This window comes from Terrapene carolina, unplaced genomic scaffold, assembly GCF_002925995.2.
Source record: "Terrapene carolina triunguis isolate 2854851 unplaced genomic scaffold, T_m_triunguis-2.0 Scaffold714, whole genome shotgun sequence".
Lineage (NCBI taxonomy): Eukaryota > Metazoa > Chordata > Testudines > Emydidae > Terrapene > Terrapene triunguis.
This window is the reverse complement of record NW_020665065.1, coordinates 13,036,274-13,056,708: the sequence shown is the minus strand read 5'-3', so window position 1 is coordinate 13,056,708 and position 20,435 is coordinate 13,036,274. Positions and strand designations below refer to the sequence as shown.

At 38.2% G+C, this 20,435-nt stretch overlaps 1 protein-coding gene across 4 annotated transcripts in view; it reads right to left on the bottom strand.

Annotated features, from left to right (window-relative positions):
* The window catches only part of PRDM2 (PR/SET domain 2), a 99,816-nt gene that overhangs the window by 42,985 nt on the left and 36,396 nt on the right, over nt 1-20,435 (bottom strand). For all 4 annotated transcript variants that reach the window (XM_029913523.1, XM_029913521.1, XM_029913522.1 and 1 more), the window contains 3 exons: nt 18,771-18,874; nt 10,030-10,182; nt 1,020-1,146 (listed from right to left, as the gene is read on the bottom strand). In XM_029913523.1, the coding sequence (XP_029769383.1) occupies nt 1,020-1,146; nt 10,030-10,182; nt 18,771-18,779 (289 nt within the window). In that variant the 5' untranslated portion in view covers nt 18,780-18,874. The remainder of the gene's footprint in view (nt 1-1,019; nt 1,147-10,029; nt 10,183-18,770; nt 18,875-20,435) is intronic.

Here is a 20,435-nt window from a genome sequence, read left to right as displayed (position 1 = left end):
ATTGCTATTGTCCTAAAAATTAAAACTTATGAATCAACATCTGCATTTTTCACTTCTACTGCAGATCAGCTTTTTATAATTTGTAAAAGAAAATTATTGCTCTGTGGACACTTTGCATGATAATTTTCTTCATGCAAATAATTTTAACAACAACCCCACTCATGCAGAAGGAGCCTACATTTAGAAAAAAAATACTGACCCAGTCTTAAGTGTTGTGGTGCGAACACATCTTATGTTCGGATAATGATGTTAACACACCAAGGAAATGCAAATCTTAGGACTGTATTTGGTAACATTGAATGTATCATCACCCGAACTTCAGTTGAGCTCAGGAGCAGATAAAGAACTAAACTTAAAACTGTGGGCTTTAAGTTAACTACAGCTCTTCTTACAAGTGTACATTGCTCTTCTCATCCTGTGTCTGAATTCACCTAGTGAGGCCTGCGATATTGTTACCTTAATCCCTTCTAAAATGTCAGCTAGAGATTAAAATCCGCAAATGGTAAATATTGTTATTTAATATAGTACCCCCTTACAGTAGGATTGCAAAGCACAAAAATACCTAGGTGTATTAAAAAAAACCCCACAGCTTTTATGTATTTTTAAAAACCACAATTTTTTTCTCAAGTTGTTTTTTTAACTAGGACCAAGTTAAAACTTGAATAGTTTAATCACCAACCCAGGATTCCGCCCCTTCCTCCGTGTTTCCTATGGTCTATGATCAAAGTTAGCAAGCCACAAATGCCACACCGCCTCGCCAAGGCTTCCGACCCGACTTTCCAAAGGAGACAGGGCTGGCATGCCCGCCCGCCTGCCTCCGCCCGGGGGGGGGCCCGTCCCTTTAACTCCGCACGGCTTCGCCCAGCGCCGTCTGGAAAAGGTCACCCCGACAGACTCGCTCCTCGCTGGCAAGTGCTGCTCGGGCGGGCGGGCGGGATCGGGAAAAGTTTGCAAGTTTCCCCGGGCGCCCGTGTCTGTCCCGATCGCGGGCGGCCGGGCGGCGGAGAGGCAGCGCTTACCTCTCTTGGCTTTCGGAGAGTGCCTCTTGCTGCGGTGGGTGGCTCGCTCTTCCTCCAGAGCCGCTGCTATCTCCGGGTTGTCTTCCCCATTGTACCAGACTAACAGCTCCTCGCCCGGCGCGATTGGCTGCAAGGAGGCAGAGAGACAAGCGCGGCGCCAATCAGCGGCAGGGTTGTTAGCCCAGGGCAGAGCGGCAGGCTCCGGGCCAGAGGGCGTGGCGCGGGCCGTGGGGCTGGCAACCAGCTGTACTCCGCGCGGAGACCCGATTGCCTCACGGGCGGGCGAACCCAACCGGAAGCGCGCGTTAACCCTTCCCGGCTGGGCGGCGGCAAGCGGCCCCCAAAGGCTGGCACCAGCCCCCTCTGCTGGAGGGAGGACTGCATGTGTCTGCCCTGGCTCAGGACACACACCGACTTGCTGGGCAGACAACCCTCTTCGTTTCAGCCTGACCGAGCAACTCTTGATCTCCCATCGCCCACCATGGTGTGAGCTCAGTTTATGCGGGAACTCCGGCAGTTGTGATTGGAAGATTTAAAAAGCTAGCTCTGTTATTCAAGGGGAAGGTGAGAGAAAGTAGGTCACAGAAGATGTTAAATTCAGATATAGTCTGGAGAAAGCCTGTTAACTCATTTTCTTCCTAGCAGGGGGAAATGATGACACTTTGTTTAATGAGATACGTTCTAGATTATTTCTCCCCAATCTATTTTTTTTTAATAAAACAAATTTTAAAAATGTATTTGAAAGTTCAGGTTAAGCTGAGCAAAATTTTACTGAGGCATAACTCTGCTTACATTCGTAAGTTTCATCTGCATGTATATATTACCTAGATTTCTTTAAAAAATGCAATTTCTGAACTCAGGATACACAATCTCTAACATTTTTAATTAACTATATACTGTAATTGTAAATGTTTTCTTCATTTTACTAGATTTAACTGCAACTATTTACATTACACAAACAAGATAGTCTTGTCTGTAATACAACAAAAAAGACTAAGAAATGACTATATATAGTAGAAAATCATATAGAATCAGCCATCTATTAAAGTTGAGAGTTTGGAACTTAATTTAAGGAATACATTAACAGGAAAAGTTCATGGCCGAGGAAGAGAAGAAAATGGAAGGTAATTACTACGTTTCTGAGCCCCCCTGAATTAAGCCCAATAATAAGAGAATTGTGTGCCCTTCCACACTTATTTCTAAGTCTTTATGCAACACAGAAACTCAAAAAAAGGAAAGGAAAGGAATAAGAAATTGAACTAAGCACAGGTCATTGCGATTACTACTCTGATATCTCAGTGCCATTACCATGCTGCTCAATACTAGAATTGATAGTTTCCCTGGTAATTTTATGTGGTCTTAAATAACATCTTGAGGATCATAAATTTTTTAGTGAATCCCCTTAAAGATTTTCCCCACTTGAGCAGAGTAAAAGAGGGAAATACCTCTGTACCTATATTTTTCAAATAATCTCCTAAACATTTCTCCATTCAGAACAATTCTACTCAAGTGTGGGAATAAAATCCATTGGCCCTAGATACAAATGCCTTTCTTCCTTGTGACTGCAACTACCCTTTTCAGTGGCTGAAGAATAGTATGGTGCCAGAAATAGTTTATAAGTTTAAAGTAATTAGGTTAGAGCAAAGGGGATCTCAAGCTATTATTTTAAGTTTCACCTGAGCCAAAGAGGGGGGGGGAAACCTATTTTACCCTCACAAGCCGGAAGAACTCAAGAGATTCAAGATTCCAGGCATCCACATTATAACGATCTTTACCATGATCAGATCTAGCTTTTGGGGCTTGTGCAATCCCTCGTGTTTTGGGGTGGGGGTGGGGGTGGGGGGACGGAGGGACATCTAGAAACAATCAATTTTACCTTTACTTTTTTTTTTTTTTAAAGGGTATCTAGAAGTTTTCTTTGCAAAGGAAATGTAAGTCAGCTCATAGCATTAAAAAATGTCAATTTTTCCTAAAGACCATTGTTTATGAAGAGCTCACTATTCTCCTCTACTGCCAACCATGAGTTACTTATAGTCCCCCATCCTGCTGAACTGATTAATGTGTTATGATGGTTCTGTGGAAGTTGTTTGCGAACAAAAGGCCTACACCAAACTGACTTCAATAGGAGTTGGATCAAGCCAAAATTCTTTACATCTTACTGTTTTTGAAAGTTAGTTTGGAAAAAAACAGTAATAAGTAAGTTTGTTTTGAGTACTTATAAACAGAATCTCTTCATTACAAGATGTGACATGCACAGCTTAGCATTCATTACTGGTAAAAGTCTACTGACGTAAGATTCTTTTAACAACAAATGGGAGTACTGTTACAATTTATAAAAGGTTTCAAGTTTTTGGTATAAGGGGATTAATACAGTTCAATAATATTTACATTAAGTGTTAGCTAATGGATACCATATTAGCTAAGTATTACATAATTTTTAGGAAAAGAAAATATGTACAGTACTTTTTAAAACTATATACTTTGTTGTTAAAAGTGTTTATTATTTGGCTATCAGAGCCATTGTCTCCTGATTTGCTAAATTCCAAGGCATATAAATTTTTTCAATTAATCCTCACAATCAGGAAAGTGAAAAGGTTTGTTTCAGAGAATCCAAGTGTAAAACTGCACTCACCATTATACTTGACATGTTCACATACATAAAATATAAGGCCAATGCTAACCAGGTTAACCTAAAGCAATATATGCTAGGTTTAAATCAGTTTAAGTCTCTACATAGACATTTACACAAGTTTAAACTGATTTAAAATATGGTTAAACACGTGTAACTTAATATGAGCACAGCCTAAGATTTTGGTTTCCATTTGCAGTTTTGGAGACCTGATGGAACACGTGTTGGGTAAATTATTTGCACAGCGTCAGTGTGGTAGTGCTATACAATCAAGAATGAAGGCAAGGTTCCTGCTCCAATCTAAACCTCCAATGGGTTGACAACAAAGAGCAATGCAATTCAGTGCTGTGTTAAGCATGCAACTTGTCAGTTCCATGGTTGCTTGTTTTTTCCCTTTTAATTTGCTGAGTGATTTAGCAACTCAAACATCTCAATGTCTAAAAGTCTTCTGACCCTGTCCTTCCAAAATGAGATGCGGCCTGCCTTCATCAGTCCAAGCTCGTGCAATAGAACAGCTCCTATGTTAGCAATACTAATTAAAGCAACAGCTCTCCTTTGAGGAAATCCACGATCACTTGATTTTGATGTAGACTAAGCATACAACTGTATCTAGAAACAGAAGGCTAGCATTAGAGAACCTTCCTGTGCAAGAGTTTCCAGTAAAAAAAAAAAAAAAAAATAGTCAAAAATCTTACCTCCCTGAGCCACTCCCTTAAATTCTGTCTATAGCAAACTTTTTAAAAAGTTGCAAAAATTAATATTGTATCTTACAGGTAATGCATAATTCAATAATAAGCACATATGTACATTATAGTAGTGGTGCTGGTTCTTATTATCATGTACATGATCTTGCAACGTTTGAAGGTTGTGTGTTGAACATAAATACACAAAGAACTTTGTTGTTTGTAAGTTCTTCATAAGAGCAGTAAAGGGTTGCAACACACAACATAAATGACCAATGCACAAAAGCAAAGAAATGAAAAAAGTTAAGCCACTGAACAATACATACTTCTACTCCTCCACACAGAGGCGCACACCTTAATCATTACTACAACTACCATAACATTAAGGACCACACATTGAAACCTGAATTCTGACCCCCTCAACATGACCCTCACAACACATCTCTTTACCAACTACCTTCTCCCAAAGCTATTAGATTGGATGTTCAGTGCAGTAGTGTTGGAGGAAACAGTTGGTTAAAAGTATGATGTAAAGTACAGCATCCCTAGTGGGACCGAGTTAAAGGTTGTGGTGCATTGTCTGTGGTATATTCCCCTTACCCTGTGATGTTCTCTCTTCTTAACTGAAGGCACTAGATTAGTGGTTTTCAACCTGGTTTCATTTGTGAACCCCTAAAACATTTCAAATTGAGGTGTGGACCCCTTTGGATATCTTAGAAATAGTCTGCGGACCCCCAGAGATCCATGGACCACAGGTTGAAAACCACTGCACTAGATGAAAACATATCTGCTTTCATCCCCAAAGTATTAATATCCATCCATAGGTATTCAACTGTAGAATAATCCATCTATTGTACATTTACTGTACATTGTGACCTAGGTGTACTTATTTGTTTTGTGTTTCTTTAACAGTTCTGGATTTGCCCTCTGGAACTGTGAAGATGAGAGATAACAGAAGTAATTTTACAGCATTTGTCTATTGTATCTAATTAGGTTGTAAATTCTTCAGGACAGGAACAGTCTCTTATTATGTGTTTATACAGTGCCTTGCATAGTGCTACTTTCATAATAATGAAGCACTTTTTTGGGATGGAGGTGTTTGTACTTGTGTGCAGTGTTTACACCTGAAAATATCAAATTCCATTATTTGGTTTACATTTGTGGCACTACAAATCAAGTCCTTGAGCTATTATGTGTGTCTTGTACTTACACTAATTTTATCTATACAGTACTGTAAATGGATAGAATGGGATCTTCCATAAACAAATTAATTTCACCTGAAGTTGGTCACTTCTTTTTAATCAAGCAGATTTAGAAAATTTCTTCAAATTGAATTTTCACTGCAAATTATTATTAGTATTTGAAGACAAAGTGCTAAGTACCATATTGTGTGAACATATTTTTCCAAGAACTTTAATGTGAACTTTAAACCAACTCCTTTCATTAAAAAATGGGTTTTTAATGACTAATTTAGAAACCAATTAAAAGTTTAAATAGTTGGGGTGAACTGCCCCCAGTTACACATGTGCACTGAGAAGATGTACACCAAGCAGCCTACAAAAGTCCTCCTAACTTGAAAGCACCGCCTTGTAGAGGGTGGCAACGTTATTCATTTTTTCTCACTTTAATATTCAATCCTAGACCTTCATTAGAACAGAAAGTCCCAAATGAGCAATTTTGCTATTAACTAATAACATGGGAAAAGGGAAAACAATGAAAGATCTACATAGCTCTGAGGCCCTACTCTACCAAACATGCTCAGACAGACAAGACTTTGCTTATCTTGGCCTAGAGGTTTTCAAAATTACAATGCTCCAATATTTTGAAATTAGGCTTTTTGAGTCACAGACTAAAAATCCACAAAACCATGAAAAAACTTGCAAACTTGGAAAAATTAAGTTGGAGCAGTATTTTAATTAGTTATGCAGTACTAGTTTGAATGTCAAACAATAAAATAGAGAACATTATGTGCACGCTATCACTGCAAAATTCTTCTTTTCTAGGGTAGATTTTTTTTTTTTTTTTTTTTTTACTTCCAAGAGAAATCTCCTTAGTTTTATTTATTTTCATCAATCATTGTGACAAGGGGCAGGTGAGTAAATTGTGTCCCTAGGCTAGTAATATCTACATGACAGTTGTGAAAGGTTAATGTATACACACACACACACACACACACACACACACACACACACACAAACATATTGTGCAAAGTTTCTAGGAGAGGAGAGCAGCACCATTCCAAATGTTCATGAACCCATGTTAACTGCAAGACTACTCCATCTAACATAGAGTACTTCAGCTCTCTGAATAAATTCATAGAACCAGTGGTACCTGCCACTTTAGATATGAGGACAAAGTCCCTGCCTCCAAGAGCTTGCAATTTAAATCAGACATTACAAAGAATGACAACTGAATACAGTGGGTACGGCATGGGAGGAAACATTAAACAAAAAGAAATGGGAATTAATTTTAAAGAGCATTTTATCAAGGAACATGGGTGGAGCTATGTATAATGTCTTGTTTTATGTATTTATTACATGTTACTTAAAAAAAAAAAAAAAAAAGGGTCATGCACCAGAGTAGGGGTGAACTGTACCTGAGAGAGATCAGGGCACATTAAGAAGGAAGCAATTACAGGCACACTAAATGATGTGAAAAATAAGCTTTGCATTCAAGGAGATAGACAAGTAACATTGCACTAAATTATTTAAAACATATATTCAAAAAGTAGTGATATGGCTCTGAGGTTCCAAAAAGTCTGAAATGCTTTTCTATATGATACTATGTTCTCAAAGTCTTTCTGCAGCTACATTGGCTTGTTTTTCTTTGCAGTAAGTTTACTTTGGGAATCTGGCTCTTATAATTGTGCAGGCTAATTACCACTGATCTAGTCATTTTGAGTAACTATAAAATTCTACAAAATACTAGATCTTGTAACGTTGTAGATTAAACAAGCTTCATTACCAAACAAAACTTCAGATTAATTCAAATACTCTTTAAAAAGTTACAAGGAAAATTACTAACTTGTGTACATAGAAATCTGTACTAAGTGACTCTCCAAAGCCTAATCTACACTAGGAAACTGACCCAATGTTGATAGTTGTAACAGTACTAAAAACTGTTTAGCTTCTAGTATAAACTGAGATTAAGAAGATTGGTGTCTGCCCCTTGTCCTACTTCTTAAGAGGATATATTAACAGGAAGAGCAAAAGCTGTTGAAACAAATGCTTTCAGATGTGACTGGGAACATCTGCATAGCTGGCAAGGTAGGTTTACTTATTTGCCGGTAAGGGAGGCAGCAATGTAAACTGAATTTGATATCATAATCTGTGTTGTTCCCATTTATTGGGAAGTCCTAAAAGCAAACCATACATCTATATTTAAAATTTGCATTAAGTACATCTTTGATGAAATCCTGTTCAGTGGATGGAGAATGGCCATGTTGTCAGTGATCTTTTTGCAAAATATTTTCTCCCCTCCATGAACAGATCTTGTGCAGTAAAGTTGAAAAATTGTTTTTCTGTTGCATTCTTGCAAAATCTGGATAGATTCATAGATTCCAAGACCAGAAAAGACCTTTGTGATCATCTAATCTGACCTCCGTGTAACAACAGGCCACAGAACTTCCCAAAAATAATTCCTGGATGATAACTTTTAGAAAAAAAGTCCAGTCTTGATTTAAAAATGATTAGTGATGGAGAATCCAGCAGGACCCTTGGTAAATTGTTCCAATGGTTAATTATTCTCATCGTCCCACGTTAAAATGCTGATTTCTTTTGAAAATCCTTCTATATTTGGCAAGGTTGATTAAGAAGTTTGGAGCTAGGAAAATGCAAGAGCAACTACAATTTTTCTTGTGGATCTTTCAATCAGGCTTCCAAATTGATCATAGCACACAGACCGTGTATATCACACAGATCCCAGACAGTTTTCCAAACTGTCTTTAAATTCTTTAAAATATATATAAGCCATCACGGCTCTGCTTTTTTTTTTTTTTTTTTAAAGTTGGAAATATGAGAGTTGTCAAAGATTATGTATTATGAAATGAAAAAATGGGGAGGAGTAAAATACAGACCCTGCCTACATCTTTTATTAAATGATGAAAAGACCAATAGGAACTATGGATTTCTTGGTATTGTCTGAAAGGATCCATCTCAAGCAGGCAGGTTGTGCTGAGTAATGATTTGTGTGCCTTGAGCATGCCTAGGAATTGAGAAATGCTTATCGCCAGTAGTCACTTGCCTCAGTATTGACAGTTGTGCTGTATCAAACCATTCACAAGCCCAAATACAAAATAGAGAGTGTTCATACATATCTCAGTTTGTAATAGTGGCTTGCAATTTTATTTACAGAGAAAAAAAGACACCTTGGACTGCTAGAACTAACATTTCAAGTACATTTTCTCACTGTTCAAGAATTTGGTTTCTAAGATGGGATGTGTTATGTTTCATTCCATATTTTTTGTGAAAATATTATATGTATATGACAAAAGATATACTTTATGCAAGATGGCTCATGTAAGATATCATTGGAAAGGTTATGATTAACTGAATGAAATTATCCAATTTGTATGCCTGTATCATTTCTGTATCTGAAGTAAGGAATATTGACTATGTATCTATTTCAACTATACTACTTTGGGTGACATCCACTGATAACACTTCAGGTACAACAATGGAAAAGCCAGACAGGGTTGATGGCTCATCAGCGAGGACAATAGACTGTGAAAAGGCTTGGCCTTCCTGTGGACTGCTCCATACTGCCAATGACTCATGGACACTGTGATACTACAGAGTCAGGTGGTCTGGTCACCTGATACTAAACATTACCTGGGACTTCTTGTAACTTTCCACTGGAAGGGAAGGGGGGGTCAAGTTTGGGAAACAAAGGATTCCTGCCTTATGTAAATCCTATTTAAGGGTGGGGAAGAAGGAAAATGGGACTCCTCCTCTTCATGGCCTGTCTGCCCAAGAAGAAAGACTGCTAAAGCCACCTCAAGGGAAGGCCAGGGGAGAGTCCAGACTAAGACAGGTGTCCAGTCTGAAAAGGAATGTAATTGGAACTCTGAACCACAGAAACTTTGCAGCCTGCCTAAAATAACATTTAGGGTGAGAACTTACATTTTGTAACCTGTTTCCTAAGTATATTGAGTTTAGCTTGCGTGCTGTTTTATTTACTCAATAATCTGCTTTGTTCTGTCTATCTCTTGTATTCACTTAAAATTCACCCTTTTGTAGTTAATAAGCTAATTTCTTTTTGATACTATAACCCAGTTTATGTAATTTCTAACTGAGGGGGGCAAGAAGTTGTGCATATCTCCCTCCACATTGAGGAAGGGGGCGAATTTCATAAAACCTTTGGGTTTGTACTCCTTAAAAGGAATGGGCACCAGAGTGTTAGAGCAAGCCCTAAGGCTGAATCTTTCCAGAGCCGATCTCGGTCTCTCTGTGCAGCTGGGTGTGGCCCTGCCTGTGTGCTTGGCTGAAAGAGGCTTGTGAGCCTACCCCAGCAAAGCCAGGTAAAGGAGACCCAGGCTGGCAGAATAGGCTGACTCAGTGGCACCCCAGCACATCAGGTGACCCCACAAAGGGCCCAAATCCGTCACAGGAAGTACGAAAATGAAACAGGTTCTTGAAGGAAAAGGAAGAAATGGATACCAAAAAGTCATCACTGACACTTCACAAATGGACAGTGCTACCTTTAAGGTTTTGTAGTAAATGGTCCTGTTGATCTCCAAAGGGAATAGATTTTGCTCCTTTCCCGAAAGTGCCCAGTTCACATATCGCAGCCAGTTTCCTTTCCTTGGATCAGTTGCATCAACACACATCCATCCCAAGTTTGGGTAATATACCTTAGAAACAGAAAAGAATGAGTTACTCATGGGGGACAATTGAATTAATCTTAAATATAGATGCTTAAATACACAGGAATACATGTTCAATAATTTATGACAGAAAGGCATTTCTTGATTATAAGATTTTATGAGAATGGTACAAAGTAAATATTTTACTGAAATTTGCCAAACCAGATAACACCCCTCACCCCTGGGAGCTTGGAAAATAGAAATCTACAGGCATTTTCCCTCAGTCTGTATAGAATTTGACTGATTTTTGAGGGGTGGGGGGATGGTTATACTAAATCACTCTTGAATATTAATGGCATATTTAATCCTAAAACACAAGGGATGAAATTCTGGCCCCACTAAAATTAATGGCAAAACTCTCATTGACTTCAGTGGGGCCAGGAATTCACTTTCAGGTTATTTGAAGCAATTGGCTTAGGAAAAGGTCAGAAAGCATTATAAACTTGTAAGTCCTCTCAAATGCAGAGCATATTGTTTACCTCAGGTAACAGTGCTTGGTGCACTGCAGACAAAGAACTAGTAACTTGATTGAGTTTGCATATTTTGGGCTTGATTTTCAAAAGCGGCCTCTGATTTTGCGCTTGCAAATAACTGGAGACGTATTTTATAGCACTTAACTCTCTCTCTGACTGTTCCTACAGTGAGTTGCTAGAATATGTGCTATATAAGGGACCTGCACTTCTGTGGATGCAAAAGTATGGGAATTCAAACTGGGAAATATGACCTTTTAACTGTTCATGTGTATATTACATAACTGCGAACTCTGAAACAGCCCCACCTGGGTCAATGCTGGCAGTCAGAACAGAACCAAGTGAGACTTAAAAATTCAAATTACTGATTGTGTCCTCCCAGCCGAATATTAATCCAGAAAAGATTGTTTCAGTACTTTGTAGGTGCATCCCTCATGCTCGGCACTGGGATTTCTGATTAAGGTCTATGTATATCCTTACATGCTAATATAGTAACTTGTTCTTTTATAGTACCAATGTTTTAGTATTTACCTACTCGTAGTTCTCTTACCTACTCCACTTCTAGAGGGAGAGGGAGAGGGAGAGGGAGAGGGAGAGTGTGTGTGTGTGTGTGTGTGTGTGTGTGTGTGTGTGTGTGTGTGTGTAAAGAACCTCTTGCCCTAGGAAGAGAGAACTATTTTTCACTGTGAAATTAAGAGATCAAAATTAATTTGACCGAGTCGCAAAAGGGTTATATAATCATTGTGTGGATTATTATTTTGGCAATGAATTGTACATTACAATTTGACCTACTGTGCTCCTCTTTTCTTCCTATAACAGTTCTCAGATTCCCTGGGTGAAATACTTTAGTGCTGAATGTATCTATGTTGTATTAATATTAATAAACTATTAAAAAAATTAATCTCACAATTAATCACGCTGTTAAATAGAATGCCATTTTAAAAAATATTTTGGAGGTTTTCTGCATTTGCAAATATATTGAGTTCAATTACAACACAAAGTAGACAATGCTCACTTTATATTTATTTTTATTACAAGTATTTGCACTGTAAAATACAAAATAAATAATATTTTTCAATTCCCCCATTACAGGGACTGTCATGCAATCTCTTGATCATGAAAGTTGAACTTACAAATGTAGAACTATATAAAAAAACCGAATTCAAAAATAAAAACGTAAATCTTTAGAGCCTAAAGTCCACTCAGTCCTACTTCTTGTTCAGCCAATCGCTCAGATACACAAGTTTGGTTACAATTTGCAGGAGCTAAGGTTGCCTGCTTCTTGTTTACAAGGTCATCTGAAAGTGAGAACAGGTGTTCACGTGGCACTGTTGTAGTCAGCGTCACAAGATATTTACGTGCCAGATGTGCTAAAGATTCATGTCTCTTTATGCTTCAACCACCATTCCAGGGGACATGCGTTCATGCTGATGACAGGTGCTGCTCGATAACAATCCAAAGCAGAGCGGACCGATGCATGTTCATTTTCATCATCTGAGTCAGATGCCACAGGCAGAAGGTTGATTTTCTTTTTTGGTGGTTCAGTAGTTTCCGTATCAGAGTGTTGCTCTTTTAAGATTTCTGAAAGCATGCTTCACACCTTGTCCCTCTCAGTTTTTGCACAGCACTTCTGATTCTTAAACCTTGGGTTGAGTGCTGTAGCAATTTTTAGAAATCTCACATTGATGCCTTCTTTGCGTTTTGTCAAATCTGCTGTGAAAGTGTTCTTAAAACGAATATGGCATTCATCAGAAAATGTTAATTTACTTTAAATTCACTCTCCACCTTATTCTGATTTACTTTCATGTGTAGACAAATCCTAATACTCGCAATTAACATAAATTTAATAAAAATTGTACTGTTCATAATGTTTTAAATTAAACCTACATTAGTAATTAAAGGTACATTGTTTCAAGAAATTTAAAGTTAATGAACAAAATGATTTAACTATCAATTTGGCACGTCTTCAAGGAATAATTCTTTAAATGATTTATTAAAAAAGCCTATTAAATGTTAGATCATTATGCATTAACTTTTATTCTCCACATTTGATGGATTGAAAAAAGTAAACATCAGAAAAGTTGGAAGTTAAAATAATTTACTTTTTATCTTGTTTTAGTGGATAAAGTACCATTTTACCATGTGAAGGCGATCTTCTGAGTTTTTATAAAAATCTATCCAGCTACAGGTTTGAAGTGTTTGATATTCCAAGATCCTGTATAAATTGTTTTCAAGTGGGTTGTAACTCCATTTAATTATCTTTAACGTATCAAAGACAGCTTGTAATAAAATCAGTTCACTGACAAGTGATCTGTCTTCAGCCAACATATAAATCCTCTTTGCTTTTAAGATATGCTATATGCCAACCACATTTACTACTCGAATCAAAGATAGAGGTCTATAAGGGTATCATGGGTTGTCGTACATTCTTTCCAAACTACAGCAATAACCATTTTTTGAAGCTGGAGACATCTTTTTCTTTATTTAAAATTGTTTTTCCTACCTCGATACACATAGTGGATTGTAGAGTACAAGTACTAGGCTACTCACACAGAAATTTTGGGGGAAAGATTTACACACACATGCTACAAATAGAAAAAGAAGAAAGGAAACGTACAGATAGATTCTGGAAGTTTGTTTAAACTTAGTATTTGCTTCTACTTCTCTTAATTCTATCTAGGAATTGTAACGCGTCTTTTCTCCACCCCCAAGCTCTCTTAGGCCCTGGCTTTTTGCACTGTTTAGCACAGCACAGTTCTCCCAATACACCTCTACCTCGATATAACGCTGTCCTCGGGAGCCAAAAAAATCTTACCGTGTTATAGGTGAAACCGTGTTATAGTGAACTTGCTTTGATCCACCGGCGTGCACAGCCCCCCCGGAGCACTGCTTTACCACGTTATATCCAAATTCGTATTATATCGGGTCACGTTATATCGGGGTAGAGGTGTACTAGCAACAGTGCAAGTGCTATTGTCTACCAGGCATAGGGTCAGATGTCAATGGCAAAAATGCCTGCACCTGTGCTATACAAGGCCTGTGGCACTGCTATTCAAAGAGCATTTTAAAATAACCCCTTTTCAGAGGCTAGAGGTGTGCCACCCCTGGAAATGGGGCATAACTTTGTTAAAATGTTTTCCTTTTGTTAAAGCCAGGGAATGTCTAGTCTTCATTTAAATAAAACAAATGACCTGGGCCCTAGCTACAGCATAGACCTGCTAACTGAAACCCGCTTTTTTAAAATGGTGTTGTTTTAGTGTAAACTGAATTGTAAGAACTACTTGTTTGTCCATATATTTAGCATGAATGATGATGGGTTCTCTAGTAGTTATGTATACTGCAGCAGCACCAAAAGGTCTCAGCCACGTCAGGGCACCATTAGGCTAAGCACTGCTCAAGTATATAAATAAGCAATGGACTTGGCTCCAAAGAATATACACTGTGTAATTGTAAAAGACATAAAAGGTCAGCAAAACAGACAAACAATGGGAGGAGGTGAGGGAAGATATGGATGGGGTAAAAACAATAACTGGATATTTTAGCATAGATTGGGTGAAAAATTGTTAGTAATGAGCCAATCCTCTTTCTAAATTTCTAAAATTTTCAATATGGCATCTTTTCTTCAGCTTCAAAAATACTTTGGCTAGGGGGATACTACACAGTGAAAAGACATGTGGCTTATTCTGAAGCTTCAATTAGTATCTTTGCAAAGCCTGAATGACAAACCCAAAGCCAGCTTTCACCCCGAGTTTTCCATTTTGCTGCATGGTGTTGCATCATTTGAATCATTTCTGATGTTTAGTTTAGAAACACGAAGTATACATTTTTGTTCCTCCCCAATATTTTACATATCGTCATTTGAAAGTATACCTCCCTCCAAAGTTCCTTAAAACAGGGACCATTTACTAAAGGGTATTAGTTCTGTGGTGCCCACACCATGCTGGTTTGTAACAAACTATAAGGTTTTGATGACTGAGGGTAAAATCCCAGCAGAATCTGCCAAAAATGTCTGCACATTTGTTAGTCTTCTCGTTATACCACAGATAGAAAAAGAGTGAACATTGTCCTTGTTAAGTGTTCAGATTTCATCAGCTGATTTCTAGGAGTGTGCTTGTAAGTGCACCAAATCCTGACATCTGTGAAAGTAAACTCTTCCACAGATCAGGATTATAAAAACAGTCTGTGTAGTTAAAATGGAAGAGCAGCGCAATGTAACATTGTTAGGGAGTGCAATCCCAGTATGGAAGACCTAGCAGATACGGAATGCAGGGCCAAACATAACTAGGTTACTTATTATTTCAACCAGTCTTCACTGTACTGACGTTCTTTTAAGTCTCGTCCACAGTGGGCAAGGAAACAGCATTTGCACCTCTCTAGGATGCTGTGACTAAACAGAATTCCTGCTGGGCAGGATCTAGATGGCTCGGCACAACGTGCCTCAAATTCTGGGCTCATCAGCAGATAGCCATTCTTCCATGGGATTTCTAGTAATGCCACTTTTAGCTGCCTTCTCCTCCAAGAAAGGAAAACATCTACAATCTTTCTTCAGCCAGGCTCTGAGCACACAGACACAGAGCTATACCATACAGAGCTGATTCAGAAATGCCCACTTTGCCAGAAGTTCTGCTAATTATTAACTAGATGGAGATACTGACTTCAAGGGTCTCCCCCTTTCTCCAGATGACTTCAGTTTGAAAAGCCTGAGTGTTCTTTTTGTTAGCTTTGCTATTTTGTTTTGTTTTTGCAGCCTTTTGGACCTTTCTTAAAGATCCACTGCTGAGCAGCACCCTCTTTCACAATTTACCTTGTTCCAGTTAAGATGCTAGAATGGTTTATAGATGTGAGAGAGTTGGTAAATATGAGTATGGGGGCCAACTGCTGCAGACTACAAATCTCTTTTCAATCTACATTTTTCAACTGCTAAACCGGTACTAAAAAGCAAGCTGTAACTGTTTTAAAGTCTGACCCTGGACCCTTTTATTACCTGCATTGCAAAGTAGATCACTTTATAACAAGTGGTTCAGAAATGTCAAATTAATACAAGATGTAATTGTCAAATAGAATTGGTAATTTACTTGGTGTAAGAGGTTTTTGCTGTATGAACTTTCATTATGCGATAGAGAGAAAAAACGTGCAGCTGAGGTAAATAATTTACCTGACTGATTTCATCTTATTAACTGTACTTGTACTAGATCTAAGTCTGAGATACATTGGATTGTAGTATCCTCTTGTAATGTCTAGAGGCACTTGATGGCTTATCAGGCATTCTACTTGAATTATTTTGATTCTACTGGCTGTTAGTTTGCTTATATGGGAAATTACCATTCTAGGTCCATTTCTGTGCCAAGGTTCAACAACTAGCTTGATGTGTGTGTGCGTGCATGTGTACACACAGTGCTTCATAGTTAGTTTTATTTTATTAGGCAGGTGGCCAACAGGGATTATTGATATAATTAAAATCGGTTTCTTGAAATCTGTAAAATGTGCACATAGCAAGTCTATTAAATAATGTGCTACTATCACTATTATCCATCCTTCCCCCGACTCTTTCAGTTTGTTTGTAACACCCACTCGTTGCACAGTCTAAACAGTTTATAAACTCTTTAGGGCAGTATAATGAACAGTCCCTTACTCGTTCCCTCTACAGCAGTCTTAACTCTGCCTTCTTGCCAAAATGAAACTCAGACTTGAATAGTTATGAACTACTTGAAAAATGAACAAACCAAAGTGTCTCCTAAAATAATTTTAACATGTAAGAATGTTACAGCAAACAGAATGGCTTTTAATGGAGCTACAGTGCCTATCTGGTAATTTCCCACCACTAAGTTTCCTACAGAAGGTATTCATGTTATAGATTTACCTCTTACCTTGAGACTCTGGGGAAGATTACAGATTTCCATATTGTATTTTAATGCTTTGTACGGTCACCAAATTAGCCTTCTAATTTAAAAACACAACTGAACTGAAAAATCTCTTTTCAGAGCCTAGGTTTACTTTTAGCACGGATTTCTATTGTTCATTGTTTAATAAATTCTCAGCATTACTATTGAGGGATTACAGCTGCATATTGTACTTAAAAATTGCTGTTCCTACTTTCAAGTTTGCCCACTAGTCTAAAATTTCAAGGTAGCTTTTCTCCAACATTGTACACTTTCAATGCCTCCCATGGACCCATCCACACCTGTCAATGATCTTATTACTTCCTACTATCTCTTAATAGATCTATTACAAGTCCCTAAATTATCGCCTTCATGAAGACAGAGGGATTTGAAGTGAAAATCGCTTGTAGTCCGATTTACCCAAAATGGTGAAACAGGCACAGAAATGTGCTCTCTAAATATTCTATACACTGCGACAGTATCTTCAAATGAAAGATGATTTAAAATTATTTGGAATTCTCTAAATTCCTCTATATCCTGTTGTACAAATACCTGAGTTCTTCTGAAAGTACTATGTGATACATTACATGAGGACAGCCACACACATCTGAGGTCTGTGTTTTAAGTTACATAAATGATAGTGTTCAAATTAATTCCTTTTTGTACAATTATAAACATTATTTCTCATTACCGGGGGATGTTGTGAAGGCCCAAACTAACAGGATTCGAAAATGAAATCCTTAGATAAGTTCATGGCTGTAAGCCAAGATGGTTAGGGACACAACCCCATACTCTTGATGTCCTTAACCTCTGACTGCCAAGGTAGCACTGTACAATAGGGGATGGATCACTCAATAATTGCCCTGTTCTGTTCATTCCCTCTGAAATATCTGGCATTAGCCACTGTTAGAAGACAGGATACCGGGCAAGATGGACCATTGATCTGACCCAGTATGTCCATTCTTATAGTGTAAATTGCTACTCAGACTAACGGTCTGTAAAGCATTCTACGGAGTTTTTATCCGTAGGTATTCTTCCATAACACAGCATTTGTGCACCAGTATAATTTATTATCAAAGAAACAGCTATACAGTTTAAACATATTGAATCAAGGTATTCTGATTTTTACAAGACTGGAGTATTTTGTGATATTCTTCCTACAGGCTGTGAGACTATGCTTGATTTCACTGTTTATTTTTGACAAAAAAAGCCGTTCTGCCATTCTAAAACAGATTTCACATTTACAAATATTAGAATAAATGGAGCAGCAAAAAAAATAACACTGCAGTATCATTTTAGCTGCGTATACTGCATCTAATTGGAGAAAAGTGTTAAATGTCAAATGTACATTTTAAAAATAATACTAATTTGTCCAAAATTATAATAGGATCTTGTAGTTATGCTATTTTATTTACAGTGACAAATGCTTCCTCCTTTTTACGCATGTATATGATTTCAAGACAAGTCTGATCATACTGCTTTGACAAATGTCAAAATGGTTTTATTTGCCGTCACAAGATCTTGTCTACATTGGCAATTTCTGGGAAATCTCCCACCACTGTGGCTCCAACAACCATAGCAATGGTGGGAGCACTGGTTTAGTTGATCTAGATCTGTTCCGAGCAGAGCTAGACAAGGTGATGGTGAACACTAGACAAGCGCTCCCCACTGCTGCCAAGCCAGTGGAGCTGCACAGGTGGTACTTCAGTAGTTGAGATTTCCTGAAAATTGCAAGTAAAGATGTAGCCTTACCATACATGTTGTATGCTGTAAGAGAGAAATCATGTGAGGTGCCAAACCCCTCCTGAGAGATGCCAAGCTCCTTTCACTTCCACTGACTTCAGTGGGAGTTGAGGGTACTCAACTCTCATCAAGAAGTGCAGTACCTTGCAGGAGCCAACCATCTGAAGCCAAGCCTGATCAGCAACAGACCATTTTGCAAGAAGTTGGGGCCCAGTAGCAGTGCTTAACATACTTCATGTTGCTTTACAAAACATCTACTTAATATTTTATCAATGACAATGGCACGGTTTTAGCTGTGTAATTCAAAACAATTGCTGTCTAATCTGTAGTTTCAACAAAGCATATTTTCTGAAAAGGAAATAGTTCTGATTTAAATAATCATACACAATGATCAATATCTATACTGTCTGACAAAAATTAAACGTCAAATAGAAAATAATCATTTAACTATACCTGGCTACTTCCTTTACCAGCTGTGTCTTACCTCCCACATGTATACATTGTTCTTAACTTGGGATCTTTTTTTCTTGTCACCAACAAATGGTCCGAATTTTTTGCCTTTTAAAATTGACTTTGTTGCCCAGACACCTGGAGAGTTAAATCAGTAACTGTAATTAGTCTACTTTATTTCTGACAAATAGCTTTCTTAAACATTTCAAATTTCATAAGTTTATCAAATACATGCCAACTAACTTCAGGGAGCATTTACAATATCAAGAGAACAGACAAGAAATAAAAATTTACTCAAAGTCAGCTTATGAAGCCAACTCCGAGCCCAGAAAGAAACTTACCCATGAAAGACTTGAGTAAATTTATAGACCTAACAGATGAATAAACTCCAGATTTGCTGAACCAAAGGAATGGCAAGCGAATTCCAGACCAGTTTCCTTACTCACAAATGAGAACAGTGTCTCTACTGATCAGAGTTCAAATCTGGAGACTACTAGCTGGAATGTCCTAACTGATCAACTGTTGGGATGGTGAAGAGGAAAAGAGGTGGTCTTATGAAGGAAATGAAGCAAAAGAGGCGATATTCTGACACACACACACACACACACCATACTATTATCTCTATCTAATTAAAGCAATAGAATTTGTAACGTAAGCAGAATTGCAGAATCTATTTCAGAAGGATGAAAAATGGTATTTATCTAAAAAATTTTGTTCTGAAACCTTCGTATCACGTCACCAGGTAAAAGCATTGAATCCCCTTACTGCTGTATGCAAGATTTTATGGTAAGTTTCTATAAAGCTACACAAACCGCTTGTCAAACCATTTTCTGCACTGTTTCAGTTAAGCACACTATTCAGCTAATGGTATACAGACAGCCCACACACACAAGCAACAACCTCCATTGTCTCAGACCAGTTCAGAATAAAAACCAAATGCTATTTGTGTTGTAGACATAAAGTAAAATTCTGCATACAATGATACCAATGAAAATCTAAAGCAACTACACTGACCTCAGTGGAGTGAACTTTGGAATTACACTACAGTAATTTATTTCAGGATTTCAATGTACAACTGACAAAAGGGAAAGGAAGAGAACTCTCTACTTAGTACCATACACTGAACTCAGGCATTTCCCCATCTTATCTTGTATCCATTATCCCAGTCTTTATACAGTAAGGTAAAGGTGACCACTCCAATCCCTCCTGTTTATCTGATCATATTCACAATACCTTACTACAGAAGTTCTCAACCTTTTTCTTTCTAAGCCCCCTCCCGCCCCCCAAACCCAAACATGCTATAAAACCTCCATGGTCCACCTGTGCCACAATAATTGGTTTTCTGCATATAAAAGCCAGTTCCGGCATTAGGGGGTAGCAAGCAGGGCAATTACCTGGAGCCCTGTGCCACAGGGGCCCCCACATTGCTCAGGCTTCAGCTTCACCCTGGATGGCGGGGCTCGGACTGGGGCTTCAGCTTTCTGCCTTGGGCCCCAGCGAGTCTAATACTGGCCCTGCTTGGAGGTCCCCCTGAAACCTGCTCAAGGCCCCCTAGGCGGCCCTGGATCCCTGGTTGAGAACTGCTACCTTACTATATTATCTTGGTGTCTTTTTTTAATATAGTTAGTAAAGATCCATATGCCAGGGTTGTTTAACTTGTTAAAGAACTTATAAAGTTATTTGAAGACAGTTCTAGGAA